General features: G+C 45.9%; 2 protein-coding genes across 2 annotated transcripts; one reads left to right on the top strand and one right to left on the bottom strand.

Moving 5' to 3' along the window:
• The first annotated feature begins 28 nt into the window (after nucleotides 1-28).
• On the top strand, nucleotides 29-6083 carry MIS12 (MIS12 kinetochore complex component). Its single transcript, XM_059907161.1, has 2 exons — nucleotides 29-256; nucleotides 4285-6083. Exon 2 carries the CDS (start codon nucleotides 4325-4327, stop codon nucleotides 4943-4945), a length of 621 nt encoding a protein of 206 aa, XP_059763144.1. The 5' UTR covers nucleotides 29-256; nucleotides 4285-4324; the 3' UTR covers nucleotides 4946-6083.
• A 6893-nt stretch (nucleotides 6084-12976) lies between these two features.
• Nucleotides 12977-13417, bottom strand: LOC132355382 (uncharacterized). The gene has a single exon (XM_059907694.1). It carries the CDS (start codon nucleotides 13340-13342, stop codon nucleotides 12977-12979), a length of 366 nt encoding a protein of 121 aa, XP_059763677.1. The 5' UTR covers nucleotides 13343-13417.
• Nucleotides 13418-19144: the final 5727 nt, after the last annotated feature.

Below are 19144 nucleotides of genomic sequence, written 5' to 3'. Positions count from 1 at the left end.
TACCGGTTCCTTCCGCCAATCCCCGCAGGCCACAGCTAGCTTTCCCGCTCGTCCCCTTTCCGTCACCAATGTAGGTTGCCCCCAGACAGCCAGCCAATCAGGAGCGCGGTGGCATCTTGCCCTCGCTCTAAGGCACCTAGCGGTCGGAATTTGGGGGAGTCAGCGGCGCCGCCTATCTCTGGCAGCAGGCGGTGGTTTAAAGGAGGTGGCGAGAAGCCGGTGTTTGGTCGAATTCGTCACTCTCATGGTCGCTTGGGTAAGTGCCACGGGGCTGCATTTTCTCTGAAGAGGAGCGAGAAGGGGTGTGGCACTGGCTGAGGCCTCATCGCCGGGCGCTGGAGCGGCCAGATGGAGCAGCGTCTCCGGTGGGCCGCGAACCTCCACCCTGAAGGTTCCGGCATGCAGCGGGGGCGCGGGGCCTGCCGGGAGCTAGTCCTCAGGCCGGAAGTGGTTCCTGCCCCGTTGTTTCTGAAGCTTGGGCTATTCTACTCGCTGAGGTGTCCTGGGCACCTCCCGCGTTTCACCTGTAAATATCGATTGAAACCGTACTCATCCTGCCCTCAGGAAATCTAAGGCTTGCGGAGAAGATAGGCCCGTGCTAATAATATCCTAAAGTAGGACTTGGCCAGTGCCCGAAGAGAGGTCCTGATGGGAATTCAGAGGAGGGGGTGGGTCCCCAGGGAAGTGTATTTAAACTGACCCTTGGAAAGTATTTCTCCAGGCATCTTCTCCTGAGGGAAAGACATCACAGGGAAAGGCCATAGCTTGGTTTGGTTGGAACAAAGAGTAGTCAGATCATGGCAGGCAAAGTTAAGAATGTTATACTTTATTCGGTGGGTTATAAGGAAGCTCTAAAGGTTGTTGGAACAGGGAGTGGCCTCGTCTGGTAGTATATAAGGAAGGAATTAAGTAAAAGGCTGGAGAGAGTGGTTTTTAAAAAGGATATGAATGGGTAATTTACAGAAGGAGAAACCTGAAGAGTTAATACGTTTCGAGTGGTGCTCAACTTTACTGGCAGTTGGAGAAACGCACATTAAAATATTTTTGCCTACACTCCAAACATCACCCTCACAGCCTATTGATAAAACAGTGCTGAATGTTTTGCTTACCCTGGTAAGCAAAACACCTTGACAGAGCTTTGGCAGAGTCTTGTAAGGATGACAGGCAAGATTGGAGTTTTTTGAGAATCGCAAATTTGGTTTAAGCTGGATTTTTCCATTTGGAGGCTTGATTAGGATCGGGTAGAGCTCATGAAAAGCAGTCCAGCATTGGTAGAAGCAGCTGAGGCGAGGGTTTCAGAGAATCTTGCTGTACAGATTGTTGGTGCTTAGCACTTCAGAGTTGATCAGTCTTTCCGGGGGCTCATAATGAACAATCAAGCCGTCTGGACAATGAAAATAATGTAAACAGTCAGCTGTTTGGGGAGGCAAGCAGACCGTCGGTAGCTGCAGTCCTCAGTGTCCAGCCTGTGTGGGGGTTAGATGGTTTTGGTTTTCAAAAAGCAACACTGTAAAACAATTTTACAAGATTGGCAAAAATAAGAATTTTGAGTAATATCAAGTGAAGGCAAAGACATGAGAAAGAAATTCTCATATACTGCAAATGGGAGGGTAAACCAGCCTAGCTGTACTCCCACCCCTAGTGTTCTGGAGAACATTTTGGCTGTATTTAGTGAAATTATGTATGAGTAAACTCTGTGGCCCAGCAACTATGGACAGTGGACACATGAAGTACGGTATATGCATATGGTAAACTTAATGGAATACTTCAGTTAGAACCAATGAAGTGGGGCTTCCCTGGAGGCGCAGTGGTTAAGAATCCACCTGCCAATGCAAGGGACACAGGTTCAATCCCTGTTCCGGGAAGATCCCACATGCCGCAGAGCAGCTAAGCCCGTGCGCTGCAACTACTGAGTCTGCGCTCTAGAGCCCGTGAGCCACAACTACTGAAGCCCATGCACCTAGAGCCCGTGCTCCGCAACAAGAGAAGCCACTTCAGTGAGAAACCCGTGCACGGCAACGAAGAGTAGCTCCCGCTCGCTGCAACTAGAGAAAGCCGCGCACGCAGCAATGAAGACCCAGCGCAGCCAAAAATAAAGAAAATAAAAAATAAAAAAAGAACCAATGAAGTAAAATAACAATGAAGTGTAATAACATGAAGTGATTGCAAACATAATGTAAAGCAAACCATACATAAACAAAACTGTATTTTTCAAGACTATACAGTTGACCCTTGAACAACGTGGGGATTAGGGGTGCCAATCCACCCAGCAGTCAAAAATCCTTGTGTAATTTAGAGTTGGCTCTCCATATATGCAGTTCTACATTCACAGTTTCAAGCAACTGTGGGTTATGTAGTACTTTATTTTATTTATTTATTTATTTTAAATATTTATTTACTTATTTATTTTTGGCTGCATTGGGTCTTCGTTGCTGTGCACGGGCTTTCTCTAGTTGTAGTGAGCAGGGCTACTCTTCATTGCAGTGCACGGGCTTCTCATTGCGGTGGCTTCTCTTCTTGTGGAGCATGGGCTCTAGGCACGTGGGCTTCAGTAGTTGTGGCTCTCAGGCTCTAGAGCACAGGCTCAGTAATTGTGGTGCACGGGCTCAGTAGTTGTGGTGCACGGGCTTAGTTGCTCCGCAGCATGTGGGATCTTCCTGGACCAGGGCTCGAACCCGTGTCCCCTGCATTAGCAGTCGGATTCTTAACCACTCGCCACCAGGAAGCCCCTGTACTTTAGTATTTACTACTGAAAAATATCCACGTATGACTGGACCTGTGCAGTTCAAACCCATGTTGTTCAAAGGTCAACTGCATGTCTAAAACCTCTTAAAGATGAATTAAAATTAAAGATGAACTGAAAAGGCATACATTAAAACACTGGAGTAGGTTCCTGTGGGAGATGAAAGAAGAATAAAATAAGAGAGGACCTAGCATGGACCAAATATAGAGTGCTATGAAATAGGAGGTATTATCACTTCAATTATGCATATGTGAGGTCCTTAAAAAGGAGGACAGAGTGGTTAGTGAAGGTCAGATGATGAAGGTCCTTGTAAGCCGTGTGAAAGAGTTTGAAATTGATCCTGAAGGCATAGGGTAGCATTGAAATTAAAATCCTGTTAATCCACAGAATCCTCTCCACAAGACATAGAAGAGAAAGCAGTTTTATTACTGAATAAGCATATCTGGATTATAATGCATTATAGGTAATCTGTGAATGAGATTACAAAGACAGAAAGAAATTCTACCCTATTTTATACAGCTAAACCATTACAACCATTCTATTTTTAGCCATGACATAAGTTCTCAAGATTAACAGCATCTTGTCCCATAGAAAGATTTGACTGCACCACTTGCTTCAAATTATTTCATAAGGTTCATCCTAAATTCACCTGGTAATTGAGGTAGCCATTTGTTTTAGCTAATGACTTTGCAGGAATAATGAAACTATCAATACTTTTATTTCTATGACAAGTATATGGTTACAGCTCAGAAAAAGGTCCCTAGGTTAAACACCCACAGTGACAGGGAGATAGGAGTGCTATTTTCCTAGATGTTTACATTTGAAAGGAATGTCCCCCAGACCCTTGAGAAAACATCAGGCTTGCTCAGCTTCTAATGGGATATTTTTCAGATGGCAAGGTTGGAAGGACAGGGGAGTTGAGGACCTTGGCAAGGGAGCCGTTGAAGTGATGGATCATGGAGCTTAAAATGGAGAGAGGAAGAAGTGAGGTGGGAGAGACTGAGAGCTAGAAAAAGAAGATCAGACGGCTGAAAGTCTTGAAGATGAAGGTATAATATGAAAATGCGAATGAGCGTTGGAAGACTAGCATATCAGGTTGTGGTCAGAAAGTAGGAGCAGCTGGGGAAGGAAGTTACAAATATCAATTGCCACGTGGCTAAAAGAGTGGAGATGAAGATCATCGAAACTCAAGAAACTGAGTCTCTAGGGCATTGGTAAGATCATCCATGTAAACTTGAAAGTTGTCTGGGATGATAACAGAATTCCGAAGGCTGATCCATAGGCCAGAAGCCTGAGTAACTGAGAGGTGAGGGACATGGACAATGAGGAGGAAGAAGGGAGGTTACAGGCTGATGGAAAGAGCCTCAGAGAGGCAGGGTTTGTATCCTGTTGCGGATGAGTGAGGCTGGAAGTAGCATCAGGTATCAAGGAACATAAGCTTCATATTTTTTTGTTTGCTTTTCTATCTGTAATGACATTTGTTACTTTCATCAGATGATTTTTTTGAACACAAATGAAATTTTTTCTTATTACATTTGCAGATTTTTCACATTCAAAATTAACAAAACAAAATAAGCCAAGATGTCTGTTGATCCGATGACCTATGAGGCCCAGTTCTTTGGCTTCACACCGCAAACTTGCATGCTTAGGATCTACATTGCATTTCAAGACTACCTATTTGAAGTGATGCAGGCTGTTGAACAGGTTATTCTGAAGAAGCTGGATGGCATCCCAGACTGTGCGATTAGCCCAGTCCAGATTCGTAAGTGCACGGAAAAGTTTCTTTGCTTCATGAAAGGACGTTTTGATACCCTTTTTGGCAAAATGGAGCAGCTGTTTTTACAGTTGATCTTGCGTATTCCCCCAAACGTCTTGCTTCCGGAAGATAAATCTCAGGAGACGCATCCTTATAGTGAGGAAGAATTCCAGCTTCTCCAAAAAGAAATTGAACAGTTACAGGAGAAGTATAAGACTGAATTATGCACTAAGCAGGCCCTTCTTGCAGAATTAGAAGAGCAAAAAATTGTTCAGGCCAAACTCAAACAGACATTGTCTTTGTTTGATGAGCTTGAGAATGTTGGCAGAGACCATGGGACTAGTGATTTTAGGGAGAGCTTGGTGTTCCTGGTCCAGAACTCCAGAAAACTACAGAATATTAGAGACAATGTGGAAAAGGAAGGCAAAAGACTGAAAATATCTTAATGTCTAAATAGTAAAAGGAGTTTGTCAGAAGGTGGAATGATAAGGGGTTTATATCAATGACCATTCTGATCCTAGTGAACTGTGTACTTTTGGGGGGTCTCCTTTGTTCACTCTTTCTTGTATTCCACATCCTCCTCCTTTTTGGTCCACTCTCCTGAAGCATCTATGCACTACCTTGAGCTGATCTTTGAAGCATCTGTGCTTAGCAGCCTCTAATGGGTGGGAAGGGATTCTTGGTCTAATAACGACTCATTTGGGGGCATGACTGAAGAAGTAAAGCTTTTTCCCTGGCCATTCAAAGATATTTGTAAAAGTTGTACCTTGGTCATGAGTCCTCTGTAACCTTGATCCTTTTGCCTTACTCTTTGGATGAGACCAAATGAGAAAAAGGTTAAGTGGGCACCTTCTTTATTAACCAGCCACTGCACTGCGGGACAGCCAACACAGACTGCTTGTTCTTGCCCAGTAACTTTTCTCACACAGGGACTTCAATAACTCGTTCAAGGAAGCAAGTAGCAGAAAAAACAACTATGACCTTTAGAAAGAAGAAAGAAGTTATTTTGTTTCTAAAATAAATCCTTTCCATGATCAAGGCCTTGGTGAGGTTAAAGAGTATACTGTCTTGGAGGCCAGCAATGGAAGACTTTGGACAAAAAGGAAGCAGATTTCACTGGCATAGAAAAGGAAGCCTGGAACATATCCAATAGCAAAATTTATATTAACTGACTATTAGGTATTTATACCATTTTTTTTTCACGCTTCAGTTAGTTTTGGAATCTGCCTTGTACCTAATATTTAATTAACTTATTTATTCACACTCATAAGCATCAAATATTTAGTACTCTCAGTGATAAATTTTAGCTGTGTCTTGTGCTTAAATTCAATGGAGTCTAATATTTCCTTTTGTAACTAATCCATGTAAAATGTTAGATCACCCAAGGAAAGGGGAGAAATAGCAATAGTTGCTCTTAAGGTATTACTTGCCTTCCACGTCTTCCTAAAGAACAGGATTTGGAGTTTCTCCTTTATATAGAAGTGTAACTTAGGGTATTAATATTTGCAATTAAATATTCATCAGTTTAGGAAGCCTGTGTTTACCTGGAATATGTTTATTATCAAAGAGTCCTTTTTTCCAATCCTGTACATTAAATATATATATTTTTAAAGCATTGATTTGTGATTTTCTACTGTATATAATATCATGGTATGCATCCTTCAGTATGACTTTTTACCCAAATGATCATTTCTTTTTATTTTTTATTTTTACATTTGGAGCTTATTTAAAATCTCCTGGTGTAGTGGGTTGAGTGGTGATCCCCCAAAAGGTATGTCCATGTCCTGATTCCTGGAATCTGTGATTGTGCCTTATTTGGAAAAATGGTTTTGCAGATAAAATTACGTTAAGGATTTGGAGATAAGGAGGTCATCCTGATTTATCTGGCTGGGCCCTAAATCCAATGACAGATGACTTTATAGAGGGAGATTTGAGACAGACAAGGAGGAGGCCTTGTGACCACAGAGGGAGATTGGAGTGATGCAGCCACAAGTCAAGGAATGCCAAGAGCCACCATAAGCTGGAAGAGGCAAAGAACAGATTCTTCCTTAGAGCCTCCAGAGGGGGTGTGGCCCTGCTGACCCCCTTCTTTTAAATTTCTGGCTTCCAGAACTGTGAGAGAATACATTGCTGCTGTTTTAAGTCACTAAGTTTGTTACAGTAGCTGCAGGAAACTAACATACCTAGTGAAATTAGAAATTAGAAATTAAGGTATTTGTAAGGATGTAGGCTGCGTTTTTTTTTTTTTTTTTTTTAATTTATTTTTGGCTGCATTGGGTCTTCATTGCTGCACGCAGGCTTTCTCTAGTTGCGGCGAGCGGGGGCTACTCCTTGTTGCGGTGCGCGGGATTCTCGTTGCGGTGGCTTCTCTTGTTGTGGAGCATGGGCTCTAGGCGTGCGGGCTTCAGTAGTTGTGGCACACGGGCTCAGTAGTTGTGGCGCACGGGCTTAGTTGCTCCTCGGCATGTGGGATCCTCCCGGAGCAGGGCTCGAACCCGTGTCCCCTGCATTGGCAGGCGGATTCTTAACTACTGTGCCACCAGGGAAGCCCCCTAGGCTGCTTATTAAGGAAACAACAGCTGGGATCTGCTTGGCCTCATTATATATGCAATAATATGGTTTGTTTGGATACAGTTAAAATACGGACCTGACTTGGATAGAAGGGTGAAATCCACAGTATTTAGAACTCGCATCCATTACATGTTGAGTAAGTGCTTAATACTTGTTGGATGTTAATACTGTGACTATTTGTCATAGTAGTGTCTCTGCAGGAATAAATTAATATACTTGGCCCCACTGTCCTCTAATAATTAAATTCCTCTCTCAAAAACTCAGAAATAAATCAGGATAACAAATACTTGGTTACCCAGTCTGCTTCATTGCCTCATCTCCATCCAGCATCAGTCTTATCCAATTTCCTACTTCCCTCTGCATTAGATCCTGTGATTCTGTAATATCAAACCTTCAATTTCCCGGGACTTCCCTGGTGGTCCAGTGGCTAAGACTCTGTGCTCCCAATGCAGGGGGCCTGGGTTCAGTCCCTGGTCAGGGAACTAGATCCCACATGCTACAAGTAAGAGTTCACATGCCGCAACGAAGATTCCATGTGTGGCAACTAAGACCCGGCGCAGCCAAATAAATAAATAAATATTAAAAAAAAAAAAAAAACCAGTCTCCCTAGATGCCAATTCCCAAGCTTTCCCTTGCATTTATTTATTCTCCGTCATTATCATGCCTGCTCCCCATTGTATACTCCCAAATAGACTTTTCTCATCCTGCTGCTGTAGTGACAGGCAGCCAATTAGGAGACAGTTTGGGATGGTATTAATAGAAAGTAAAGAGTGGACACACTACCACCCTTACAGAAGTAAAAAGAATTATAAGGAAATACTATTTAAGACATTCTGCACTCAGTTCTGATGTTGGAAAGGGGACGGTGTTTCCCCATACCACCAAGCAGTTTTCATCACCAGGTCAGTGTCCTACAGTTCAACTCAATTCTGACACTACCTGGAGATAGCATCAGATTCCACAGATTAAGGGTTCAGTCCCACAAGACTGTCCTCCACTTCATATGCCAATCAGAAGCCTAGGTTACCTGTGCTTCTGACTGACTGGCTATAAATCAGAGGTTCCCAAGACCCCCTCCTAGAGTACAATTAATTTTCTAGAGCAGCTCACAGAACTCAGGAAGCCCGTTTACTCACTGGATTACTGGTTTTTTATAAAGGATATATGAGTCAAGAACCAGATGAAGAGATATACGGTAAGGCCCTGAACAAAGGAGCTTTTGTCCCTGTGGACTTTGGGTCTGGCATGATGGCACATGTAAACGTTCTGATTCCCCAACCTGGAAGCTTTCCAAACCCTCTCTTTTTGGGTTTTAAGCAAGCTTCATTACATAAGTCATTGGCCATTGGTGATTGAACCTGGATCTCTAACTCAAACCATGTATAAAAATGAAACTCAAAAATGGATCAAAGTGCTAAATATAAGCATTAAAACTATAAAACTCTTAGAAGAAAACATAGGCTTAAACCTTTGTGATCTTGAATTAAGCAACAGTTTCTTAGAGATGACACCAAAAACATAAGGAACAAAGGAAAAAATAGATAAGCTGGACATCATCAAAATTAAAAACTTTTGAACTTCAAAGATACCATCATGAAAGTGAAAAGACAAACCACAGAATGAGGAAATTTTTGCAAATTATATCTGATAATAGTCATGTTTAGAACATATAAAGAACCCATAGAATTCAAGACAAACAGCCCAATTTAAAAATGGGTAAAGGATCTGAATAGACATTTCTTCAAAGAATATATACACTTGGCTAAGCAAATGAAAAGATAATCCAACATCATTAGCCATCAGGGAAATGCAGATCAAAACCACAATGAGATACCACTTCATACTCACTAAGACGACTCTAACTTTTGTTTTTAAAGGTAAGTTTTGGCAAAGGCGTGGAGAAATTGGAACCATACGTGCTGGTGGGAATGTAGAATGGTGTAGCCACTTTGGGAAGTCAGTACATAATAGGACAAATGTCCAGAATAATTGTTTCTCCCTTTATCATTTGTGATCTGCTCAAAGTCAGTTTACTAGATGTCTATTATTTTTGCCTGCCCAGTATCCATGGTCTTGATAACTTCAGTTTTCCTTTGGGAAGCTGTCTCTTTCCTATAGTGTGCTATTTTCATGGGGGCTTCTTATTAAGATGTTTCTTTTGCCTTCTGGCCAAAAGTGGGCATGTGAGCTTAGCTAGGTCAATAAGACTCTCTCTAGAATTTGATCTTTTTTTTTTTTTTTTTTTTTTTTAAAGAATTTGATTCTTGGGGCTTCCCTGGTGGCACAGTGGTTAAGAATCCGCCTGCCAATGCAGGGGACACGGGTTCGAGCCCTGGTCTGGGAAGATCCCACATGCCGTGGAGCAACTAAGCCCAGGCACCACAACTACTGAGCTTGCGCTCTAGAGCCCGCGAGCCACAACTACTGAAGCCCATGCACGTAGAGCCCGTGCTCTGCAACAAGAGAAGCCACCTCAATGAGAAGCCCGCGCACCACAACTAAGAGTAGCCCCCGCCCGCCGCAGCTAAAGAAAGCCCGCGCGCAGCAATGAATACCCAACGCAGCCCAAAATAAATAAATAAATAATAAATAAAAAGAATTTGATTCTTGAGCAGCATGGCACAAAGACCAAAAAGAGTGCCCTTTTGTTTTTATAGTTAAACTCTGAAAAGGCTGTCCATTAGTATTTGCGTGGAGAGGCTGGATATTTTGGATATATTGGAATTCCAGAAACTGGGGGACAATTGAGAGCTCTGTATAGGGAGGCAGTGGAGGGGATATGTGACCAAATATACTGCGACACTTAAACTATATAAAAGGAAAATTGGCCAGGTCAGACATATGGGGATGCTAAAGGGACACATGGATGATGTGAGGGTAGTGAAAATTTAATTTAGAAAATATGGGCCAAGCATTGGAGTTCAATGAAATCAGGAATTTCAAGGAGATATGGAGAATTTCAGGTATTTCAGGAATGTCAATGTACGGAGGCTGGGTGTGGGGGGGACGGGTAGGGAACTTCCCTGGTGGCGTAGTGGTTAAGAATCCACCTGCCAATGCAGGGGACACGGGTTCGAGCCCTGGTCCGGGAAGATCCCACATGTGGCAAAGCAACTAAGCCTGTGTGCCACAACTACTGAGCCTGTGTGCCACAACTACTGAAGCCTGCGTGCCTAGAGCCCGTTCTCCACAAGAGAAGCCACCGCAATGAGAAGCCCGCACACTGCACTGAAGGGTGGCCCCCGCTCGCCACAACTAGAGAAAGCCCATGCAACAACGAAGATCCAAAGCAGCCAAAAATAAATTAAAAAAAAAATTGTAGCCATCCTAAAAACAACAACAGCAAAAACAAGGTATGGGGAAAAGTAAGGGCTAATAGGGGAGAATATGGGGGTATACGAGAAGAGAGATTGATATGGGGCTTGGGGTGAGCTTAACATCAGGGATAGCAATGACGCGGTGAATGTTAAGGAAGACTGGAGCACAATACTGGGGAGACAGTAATAATCCAAGTATTTGAGGAACAATACAGTGAATCCTGAAATAAAGGGATCAAATGGGGCTGCATATTTAGGAGAATATTGGAGTCAGTGTTCGAAGTGTAGAGCAATAGGATCTAATAATGGTATAATCATGGGAACCAGATATTGGAATTTGGGGAAGAAAATGGAGGCCTAGATCTGGTGGCACAGAAAGGGCCATGATATTTGTGGAACAATGTGTCAAATATCAAGGAACAGGGAACTTTGCTTTTGGGAATGGGGGGGGGCGTTCTATCAGGGGATTAACTGAGGGCAAAATATTGGGGGATCATATCCTGAGTAGTCACTGAAGGACTGTGTGAGGGATAAGAGGGGTTCTGTGAGGGACTTCCCTGGCGGTCCAGTGGTTAAGACTCCAAGCTTCCACTTCAGGGGGTGCGGTAGGAAACTAAGATCCCACATGCCCTGTGGTGCAGCCAAAAAATAAAAATAAAAAAAGAAAAGAGGGGATGTGTGACTGGGAAACAATGGGACCAAATGTTTGGAGAGCACTGGGCCATGTCTTGGGATTCAGTGGTTAGTCAATATTAAAGGACAGTAAAGATCCAATATCCAAGACTGAAAACTGGAAAAACAGAGAGAGGTACATATTGTGGTAACTTGGAGACTTAATTCTGGGGAATAGTGCCTTTTATTGGGGGAAAATTATTGTAGTAGACTGTGGCTGGACAGCACAGGCTGACGTTGGGAAACGGTGGACGTCACGCTTTCGGCACTGAAATAAAGCGGCAAGATACTACGGCATGTAGTGATATGGGATTATGGGAAAATAGAACTGCGAAATGACAAGGCTCTGACATTAGCAAACACTGAGCTTATAAAGATACAAGCTGGGTGAGTTAGGGGGCAAATTGTAGAGCTCAGTGGGAGGACTGTCCAGGGGCAGAAGTGTCCTGATGATGGAGGCAAGTGGGGACTAAATACTGAGGGGCAGTGAATAATGCCACAATGGGATAGTGACAGACCTGCTGTCAGGGGACAGTAGAACTGGACACTGGTATGCTGTCGGGACGTGATATGGAGAAGATGTCATTTAGAGGTCTGTATAGCTATTTAGTGGAGAGAGATGCTGTATCTTGGAATGCTGGATAATGGGATGAAATTTGTTTCGGAGGGACAGTAGGGATGTTGTGAAGATTATGGGATGAAACTTGGAGCAGACTAGGAAGTCTGGTCGGCCCACTGCATAGTTGGAAATTAATAAAGAACAGAATATAAAGGAGACTGGAAAAGGAGCATTTATTCCATCAGAGGTACCATAATTACAGGCATTTCCAAGTAAAGTATATGCAGTATTAGAGCGTTATGTTTTGACATTTAACATTCATGTGTAAACAGAGATGGCAGGTGGGTAAATAACCTGCCAAGGTGGGTTTTGGTGTTAGGTCTTTTAGGTATGAGATGACAAACCCCTAGGAGTTGGGTAGTTTCCTAGCACGAATTCTTGTCAATGAGAGATTCCCTCACCCCCTTCATCTTGGGCCCCATAGCTCTGGAAGGGCTCTGGGCCAGGATGAAGCTCCCCCAGGTCCACAAAGACAGCAATGACAGCCCCCTATAGACCCCAGCGCCTCATCCCGCGCAGCGTGCAAGCTATGGGCGTGCGTCTCTGGAGGTCTACAGCCGTTGGTCCCAAGCCGTCCAGGACACGACGAGACTGTGGCTTCCTGGCAGGACAGCTCCTTCGGCTGTGTCTCGGCTCGGCCCGACATCGGTAGCGGCATCAAACCCTAAGGCAGGGAAACGCACAGTCTGGGTGGGCTCAAGCCTCTGGGCAGGTGGCGCGCTACCCCGACAAACTCACTGTGTCCTGCGCTCTCAGGTCCGCCAGTTCCCACGCTCCGGGCTCTGCGCCAGCTCGGGGGGCACTGCTGGCTCCTCCGGGGGCGATGCAGCATCACAGGGCTTGGGCTTATCCCAGGCCAGGGCGCCGACCCCCTCCGCGGGGCCCTCTCTCTGGAAAGCGGCGGGCCCGGGTCTGGCTCATCCCTTAAAGAACAGAGGGTTGGGCTCGCTGTGCGCGCCCCAGACACAAAATGACAGGCTTCCTCTGCGTGCCCCCACCTCACAAAGCGGTAGGGTCCAAGGACATTATCCTCATTATAAATGGGGTTCAATCGCACCGCGAGATTCTAAACGTTGGAGTCTGTGTTCCCGCCCCTAATCCCCAGGTGCTTATTTCATTAGCGGTAGCTGCTTTGGACGTTCCTATTGATGGACAGTTAGACAAAGGTAGTGACAAGCAGAGAAGAAAAGAAGCATCAAAAGCTAGATTTAGGGGGTGCGGCGCGTCTCCAGACACAAAATGCCGAGCCCTTCTTTTCCCTTCCCTCCCCCCTCAGCCCTGAGCCCATCCCCAGCAAATCAGGCAAGCTGTAAATGGATATAGGTAAAGATGCAGGAGGTGATGGAGAAGGCGATGGCCGCGTAGATAAAGATGGAGAGGTGCGGAAAATGGTCGAGATAGCAGCCCTCGTGCAGCGGAGGCGCCTCCTCCTGGGGCTGGGGGCGCGCCGCGGCCTTGGGGGGCTGCCCAGGGCGGGCCCCCTGCGCCCTCCCACCAGTGCGCCGACCGGCCTTCCTGCCCGCGGCCCACGCCGACTTGGGCCGGCGGACAGCGGGGGGCTCTTCTGGAGGAGGCTTGTCAAACAGGCCTTCGGAGTCAGAGTCGGGGTCCGGGCGAAGCTGCTCGTGGTCCCAGGGTTTGCGCTGAAAGAGTTGGTCAGCCATTGGCGAGAAGCGCGGCGAGACGTGTCTGCCTGTTCCGGGTGGTCGGGTCCGGGCAGGGTCGAGACGCAGTGGGCGGCGGCGGGGCTGCGGCTGTATTTCTACTACCGGGGAGGGGGCGGCGAGGGGCGGAGCCGGGGAGGGGGCGGGGCCTCTGCAGGGTCTGCGCAGCCTTTGTCTCAGTCGAGGCGCCACTTGCTCCTGGCTCCCGCTTCAGCCCCCAGCCTGTTGCAGAGGTTGGCTGTCCAGGTTCAATCTCCAGGACGCTCCAGGGCTGGCGCCTCAGGAGTCTGTGTGCACCCTGCCCCGTTTCCATGGCAACCGGACGCGGGGCGCAGGAAGGAGGGGGTGCGAGCTGCTAACTGGGACCCAGGGGCGCGGAAAGGGGACTTGGGGCCAAAGAAGCGGAAGTGCAGGCGGCCAGGATCCCAGCTCCGCGCGGAGCTTCCCCGAGGAGTTATTTCTCCTTTTAAGAGAAATATTGTGGGGTCTTTTTTTAATTTTAAATTTTAATACATGAAAAATCTAATACATAATCTTTGTAGAAAACGTGAAAGTTAGAAAGCACTATAGCAAAAAGGGTAGCAAAATAAAGGCTCCCACAATCCCGAGGCCCAGAGGTAGCACGGTTGACGTGGTGGTGCTTTTCCTCCTGCTCCTCACCCACGAACGCAGTATCCCAGTCTTTTGGGCGTCTCACATATGATTAGATTAGGAACAAGTACTTTCAAAGGTTGCCATACCTGAGCCGGTCCACCCCCTCCGCCCCCATCCCCAGGCTCCTCTTGGCATCCCCAAGGCCCTTGCATGGCTTCCACTGGTACTGCCACAGACTGCTGGGTACCACAATCTCCTGGCACCTCTGTTGCACCCAAGTTCCAAGGCTGGTGGGTGTTTCCTTGTGGTATGTGGGGAGAGCAGCCACTAGGACTTACTTGGGTCCCAGTGGTTTGGAGGGGTGCACCGGCAGGCCCTGTCAGTCGCAGCAGACCAGACTCAAACTGCCATCAGGGAACTCATTCCCTCCTGCCACTGAAAGGCCCAGGGGGAACCAGGACCAGTGTGCTGAAACAATGTCACCAGGGTGCTGTCTCTCCATCTTACAGATGGTCAGGGACTTCTTGCAGGGCAAGAGCCTACTACATAGTGGTAGGTACTCAGATAAAATTTGTTGAATGAATCGCAATGATTGAATGGCTGTTAGCAGCAGCAGGATCACATGCTCACGGTTTAGCAAGTCTAGCTGAAAGAGCTTCTAGTTGGCTAGAGGTGGAGAATATGGAACCCACATACACTGTGGTTGGGAATGTAAAAGGGTGCAGCAACTTTGGAAAACAGTCTGGTAAATTTCATAAAAATTTAAACATTCACTTACCTTACAACCCAGGACTTCCACCCCCAGTTTTCTGTCTGAGAGAAATGAAAACATATGTCTACCTAGAGACTACATGAATGTCCATAGCAGTGTTACTGGTAATAGCCCCAAACTGGAAACAATCCAAATGTCCATCATATGGTGAATGAATAAACAAAGTGTGGTTTATCTATGCAGTTGGATAATATTCAACAATAAAAAGGAGTGAACTACTGAAATGTGCTACAACATGGATGAACCTCAAAAACATTACACTAAGTGAAAAAAACCAGATAAACATGGACACGGAGTGTATGATTCCATTTCAATGAAATGTCCGGAAAACAGCAATGAGAGATCACTTCACACTTGTCAGAATGGCTATCATCAAAATCACAAATGTTGGGCAGGATGCAGAAAAAAGGGAACCCTCGTATGGGTCAGCCTTGTCAGTGCTGAGAAAACTGGTACCACCTCTGAGGGAAGCAATTTAGCAAGACATAGAAAGTCAGGAGGATATCCATGTCCTTTGATACAATCATCTCACTCCTTAATAACTGATTTCAAGACAGTGATCTAAAGGATAAAGAAAAGCTCTCTGCAGAAAGATGCGTACTGTTTGTCATGGCAAAAAATTGGAGCAAACTCAATGTCGGAACAAGAGGGAGAATGGTTAATTAAATGATGGTGTATCCACTGCACGGTATCATGCACAACCATCGGAGAGTTTATTCTGAAAACTCTCAAGTAGCTTGAGGGATGATTGTGATGATCTAAATCAAAGTCAAAAAAGCAAGATTTAAAACCATGTGTGCTAGGATGACAACAAGATGAAAATGTATTTCTGCAGAGAAAGGCTGAAGTGAAAAGAGTAAATATGGTCATTTTTGAATTGTTTGGATGGTGAGATCATGGGGCAATTTCTTTCTCATTTTTCCAGACTTTGTGTACCATTGTTATATTATTTTTTGTGCAACAAAAGCAATTAACAGATGAGAAAATCTAAGAAATGGAGCCAGTGGCCACTTGTAGGATTAACAATACCCTGCAATGTTCTGATTGGTGCCCATGCAGACTAAGGACCTTATCCAAGTGTCTGGATGGCCCTACATTGCCTAGCAACCACCTGCTCAACAGCGGTTGCTAGGAAACCTGGGACAGAGCCAGGACTCCTAATACCCAGTGCCCATAGTGCTGCCAGCCTCTTCCCCTTGTTACCGAAAGTTCGGCCTCTCTATACACCGGTGCAGAAATCAAATCTTGGAGACAGAGTTTTGGGTGAAGTAGAAAAGGATAGCTTTGTTACTTTGCCAGGCAAAGGGGGACACATTGGCTTCTGCCTCAGAAAACTATGTGTCCTGACCCAGGAGGATTTGATGAGGGGTTTTATAACAATGGTTCAAAGGTGGGGTCTCCAACAAGATTAGGGTGTGAGCAGGGCCTGCACTCCCTTAATCTCGTCTCAGCTGGTTGGATCTCCTAATCTTGATGAGCTTCTCTGGTCCCTTTAATCTTGTCTCAAGTGGTTTCTTGGCTGCTTCTCCCTTGATTAGCAACTGTTTGAATCTGCCCTTTGGAACTCAGGGAAGGTCATGGAGGCTGGAGTCTTGCCTACAAGAAACGGGGGACAAAAAAGGGCCTCTGTCCCCGGGAGCCCCACAGGGCCCCGCTTGGTTTCACCCTCAAGTTCTGTACCTAGTGTTATGCTCCCATCTAGCCATTCCTCTTCCTCTCCTGCTTTCCTCCTCCAGGTTCCCTATCTGCCTGAGGCTAACTTGCCAGCAGCACTCGATGGGTCCCCACAGCCATAGAGCCCACCACAGCGCAGGTGATCACAGGTTCCTTGGGACCGATTAGGGCCTGGACCAGAGTATGTGCATGGCTTAAATCTTAAGTCTGCAGTTATCTCATCACTGAGACAAGTATTGCCAGCAGCCTCTAAGGGGCCCTAGCCCTAGCAAACTCTTCTTCCCACGGGAGGGATTCTCTCACTAGAGGCATTGAGATCAGCTTAGGGCTCCCACCACCCCAGCGAAGGCCTGACCCAGAGGAAGCATTAAATCCATGACCCTTGAACAAATTCTTTGATGGGAGTCATGGGACATTTCCCTGTTCTAAGTAGCTCACTTTAAAGAGAAAGAAAATTCATCTAGGGTGGATTCATCTCAATACAATGATCCTGGAGGACCCCGAATCTTCCACTATTGTTGAGAATGATCCATTCCCATCACCTCCTCCGTGTTAACTCTACCATCACCTCCATCTTGAGGAAGCCACCTTCCACCTCTAGCTGATCCCCAGTGACCTCCAGGGTGAGCTGATGGCAAACATGAAATGCAGCCCGAGGGATACCTAGACAGGGATGGGCCCCTTATAAGTGGGAATGTTGGTGTGAGTGAATGAACCTGCCCTGTGCTCAGCTGTGGATGGTTCCCTGGCTCACAGAGGCCTTCTTGGAATGGGTCCCAGCTCCATCACTGGGGCCTAGATTACCTTTTGCTGACCTACCTGCAAATCAAAAGGATCAGTGTTATTTCCAGTGTCCATGATCTGAGATTCTGAAGGATCGCACATGTCTTCTGAGAACCAAGGAAGTTGGGGAGACAACCAGGTAAAGGTCAGGCCCTCTCTTCCAGGTTGGGATAATGGCACACCTGATTGTTGGCCAAATTGGTAACAGCAGGAGCAGACTGAGAGGAGTTTGGCGGGGGGTGGGGTGTGGGGTGAGGGGGAGGTAGATCTTACACGTTTGATCCTATTTTTTATAAGACAGTCATAAACCCTGTGTGTGTGTTTGCATGTATTGTTTAAAAGATTATTCATGACAATTGTTCAAATAGGCAGATTTTATCAAGGACTATTGTGATAGGTATAGGAACTGCTGCCATAGGGTTTGGCAGGAGGGGAGAGAGATTGGGCTCAACTGTGAATACAAGGAAAAGTTGGGGATTTATAGCCAAGGAGCAGAGTGGGGTGGCTGGGGGGTGGGGTAGTGGTAGTGGTGCCAGTGGTGTGTTTGTCAGTGGGTGGAAAATTACTAACAGGACAGGGTAATTCTTTGCTGCAGGATTGTTGCTGATGGCAGGCCAGAGTGATCAGATATCACCTGGAGGATGCTGGCGGATGAGGAATTTGCTCAGATAGCAAGGGTGGGCAATTCTGGATAAACTAAGTTAGCAGGATTCTAGCTAAAATTGGACAATGCAAAGAAAGACACAGAAGTCCAAAAGTTAAGGCACAGTTGGGAAGAGGATTCAGAGGAACCCAAGTTAAGTTTGGTCAAGGAGAGACTTTGTTAGTCCCTATATAAACATATATGATTATAGAGATAGGAAAAAGGTGTGAAAGGACACACATAAGGTTGTTATCAGAATTCCTGCATTTGTAGGGCATCCGATGAGTTAAGTAATTTTCTCAAAATCACCCAGCAAGTAAGGGCCCCAGTGGGGCTGGTGAGTTCTCTACCTGTGTCTGTACCCAAGCCATGACTGGGTAAAGCTCATTCTCTTTCTGCCACACCATGACACCTGTTTGTAGCAGCTCAAGAGGCAGCGTGACCAACAACTGACAAAGTCTGACTGTCCTAAGAAGGACTGTCCAAGAGATTTTGGTTCTTGGGCGTGTTGGTGTTGGATTAAGAGACTGTAAAGTTTCTTCCATTCCTGAAAGTTCAGTATTTGGATTCCCTCTTGCCTCCCTTGAAAACACCTGAATGATCCCGGTTAGAGTATCTGATATTGCCAAAACCGGCTTAATCCACACAACTTTGCAACTATCTAGTTCTTACTCTTTCATTTAACATCCAAGCTCTCATGAGAAACTTTGCCAAAAACCTTGTGGGTGTCAAAGTCTATGAATTCAAGGGCAGGGTGGAGACATGGTGCGTGCGCGAGAGAGAGCACAGGGCTTAGAGTCAGATTAACTTGAGTTCAAATTCTGGTCATACCAGGTGTTATGTAACTAGGAAACGCCACACAACTCCCTGGACTACTTCTTCTCATCAGCAAATTGTGATAATACAAACTGCCCCCCACACATACACATACACTTTGATTGACTTTCTCTCTCCCACCTTTGTGCTCCCTGGACTTGACTTTACCTGGTTTCACCAAGGCTTCCCATACCACAGTCCCATCTTTCTTTTTTTTTTTTTTTAAATTAATTAATTAATTTATTTATTTATTTTTGGCTGCGTTGGGTCTTTGTTGCTGCGTGCAGGCCTTCTCTAGTTGTGGCGAGTGGGGGCTACTCTTTGTTGCGGTGCATGGGCTTCTCATCGCGGTGGCTTCTGTTGTTGTGGAGCACGGGCTCTAGGCACACGGGCTTCAGTAGTTGTGGCACGTGGGCTCAGTAGTTGTGGCTTGCGGGCTCTAGAGCACAGGCTCAGTAGTTGTGGCACACGGGCTTAGTTGCTCTGCGGCATGTGGGATCTTCCCGGACCAGGGCTCGAA

Source organism: Balaenoptera ricei, chromosome 20 (assembly GCF_028023285.1).
Source record: "Balaenoptera ricei isolate mBalRic1 chromosome 20, mBalRic1.hap2, whole genome shotgun sequence".
Lineage (NCBI taxonomy): Eukaryota > Metazoa > Chordata > Mammalia > Artiodactyla > Balaenopteridae > Balaenoptera > Balaenoptera ricei.
The sequence above is the reverse complement of the archived record's forward strand: the minus strand, read 5'-3'. Positions and strand labels throughout refer to the sequence as shown.

Coding starts and splice junctions, on each gene's coding strand:
- MIS12 (XM_059907161.1), top strand. CDS start 4,325: ATGTCTGTTGATCCGATGACCTATGAGGCCCAGTTCTTTGGCTTCACA.
- LOC132355382 (XM_059907694.1), bottom strand. CDS start 13,342: ATGGCTGACCAACTCTTTCAGCGCAAACCCTGGGACCACGAGCAGCTT.